We start from the raw sequence: 1781 nt of genomic DNA on the forward strand, positions 1-1781 counted from the left end.
CAGCTGCCGGCAGCCCCGGGCCCCAGGCAGAGGACCGGTACGCCTGGGCCAAGCGGGCATAGATGATGCCCAGCACCACACCGGGCGCCAGGACGCTGGTAGAAAAGAGCACCGTCAGATAGAGCCGGAAGGCCACCGGTGTCCAGGTGGGGATGCAGATGCGCTTGTGGGGGCCACCCCCCTCCCGCAGCTGGGTCATTGCCATCATGGGGGCTGTAAGCAGGAAGGAGAGGAGCCAGAGGACGGCACTGGCCAGCTTGCGGTAAGAGTTGCCAGCCCGCCTGGCCTGCAGTGGCCTGGCCACTGCCCAGTACCTCTCCAGGCTCATGGCGGTCAGGAGGAAGATGCTGGCGTGCATGGTGAGGAGGTCCAGGCTGAGCAAAAGCCTGCAGCCTACGTCCCCGAAGAACCAGTCATGGGCGAAGTAGGTGCAGACCACAAAGGGGATGGTGGAGAGGTACAGGAGGTCAGCCAGGGCGAGGTTGATCACATAAACCCCCAAGGACCCCGCTGAACGGCCTGCCACCCTGCCAGAGGCCACCACCACCGTGTAGATGTTCCCCACCATCCCAGTGAGGCACATGACCAGCAGCACTGCACCCAGCGGCCCCGTGACCGGGCTGTCCCCTCCCAGGACACTGCTGCTGTCACCCCCACCACTGCTTTCCTCTGAGAAGCTGCCACCCTCGGGATCCTCTCCAGGCCTTGTGCTGATGGGGGAAGGATCACAAGACATCTTTGGGTAGGGCAAGCAGGAGCAAATCAGGCTGTCAAAGACCTATTCCTTCCCTCTGCCTTCCTTCCTTGCTGTATGGGACACGTCCAGCCTTAACAAGAGAGGGAAGAATGGCAAGAGTTCAGCAGACATAGGGTACTCCAGAGAAGTCTATTCCTCACCTCCAGCCGCCCAGTCCATTTTGTTGATCTTGCTCATCACAAGCTCCATCCAGTAGTGTTCCTTAACCACCAAAGGGCTGAGAATGGGACACCTCCCTCCCACTCAAGACCAACAGGCACAAAATAACCTCTTCCAGCCAGGAGGAAACGTCTCTGCTCTTCACCAGCTCCTCGCTTTTTGCTTCTTCAGTGTTCGTTGGGCCCACAGAAGCCAGCAGGCTCAGTGGACAAGTGGATTTCTCCTTCTCCAAGGACTGTGTCCTCTCAGCTCAGAGAAACTCTGGAGAGGTGGGCTCTGCCCCCCTGAACCAGCCCCTGGAGAGTTGCCTTGTCCACTGCACAGAGGAATGTGTCTGACTCACAGCTTCACACACCGGTGCGAACGCAGTCCCAATTTATACTGGGCTCTTAGCCACTAGATGAGGAGCTGTGCTGGCTTCCTCCTCTTTCTTGCAGACATGCTCCTTCTTCCCCAGTGCCTTCCTCCAGCTCCCTCTTCTTGTCCTTTCTTCCTTTTCTTTTCCTCATTTTTGCACAGTTTTCTTCATTTGAAAGAGGATATGGCTGAAAGCCAAGACTTCCTAAAGTGGCAGGGGGGAAAAGCTTCAAAGTGGCTTTAGAAGGGAAACAAGGGCCAGCCCTGGAAGTGCAACAGGCAGGGAGCTGCCACACTGCACTCCTTGGCCCTTAGCCAAGCCAGGCTGAGAGGGCCTGTCCCCCACTCCCTTCCAAGGACATCAGGACCCCTTGAGTTGTAGACAATGGATGTAGTCTCCAGTTGGCAAGCAAGCTCACATTTTCTATGACCTGGCCCTGTTCCGCCCTTGTCCCCCAGTCAGCAGCAAGCTCATAGAGACTCAAAGGGCTGGATATTTTAGACCCAC

General features: G+C 57.4%; 1 protein-coding gene across 1 annotated transcript in view; it reads right to left on the reverse strand.

Annotated features, from left to right (window-relative positions):
• The window catches only part of LOC104134218 (urotensin-2 receptor), a 2195-nt gene extending 1369 nt beyond the window's left edge, over positions 1-826 (reverse strand). Inside the window, exon 1 of the mRNA XM_035903177.1 lies at positions 8-826. Coding sequence (XP_035759070.1) covers positions 8-736 — 729 coding nt within the window. The 5' untranslated portion in view covers positions 737-826. The remainder of the gene's footprint in view (positions 1-7) is intronic.
• Positions 827-1781: the final 955 nt, after the last annotated feature.

This window comes from Egretta garzetta, unplaced genomic scaffold (assembly GCF_000687185.1).
Source record: "Egretta garzetta isolate BGI_Z169 unplaced genomic scaffold, ASM68718v1 scaffold51, whole genome shotgun sequence".
Taxonomy (NCBI): domain Eukaryota; kingdom Metazoa; phylum Chordata; class Aves; order Pelecaniformes; family Ardeidae; genus Egretta; species Egretta garzetta.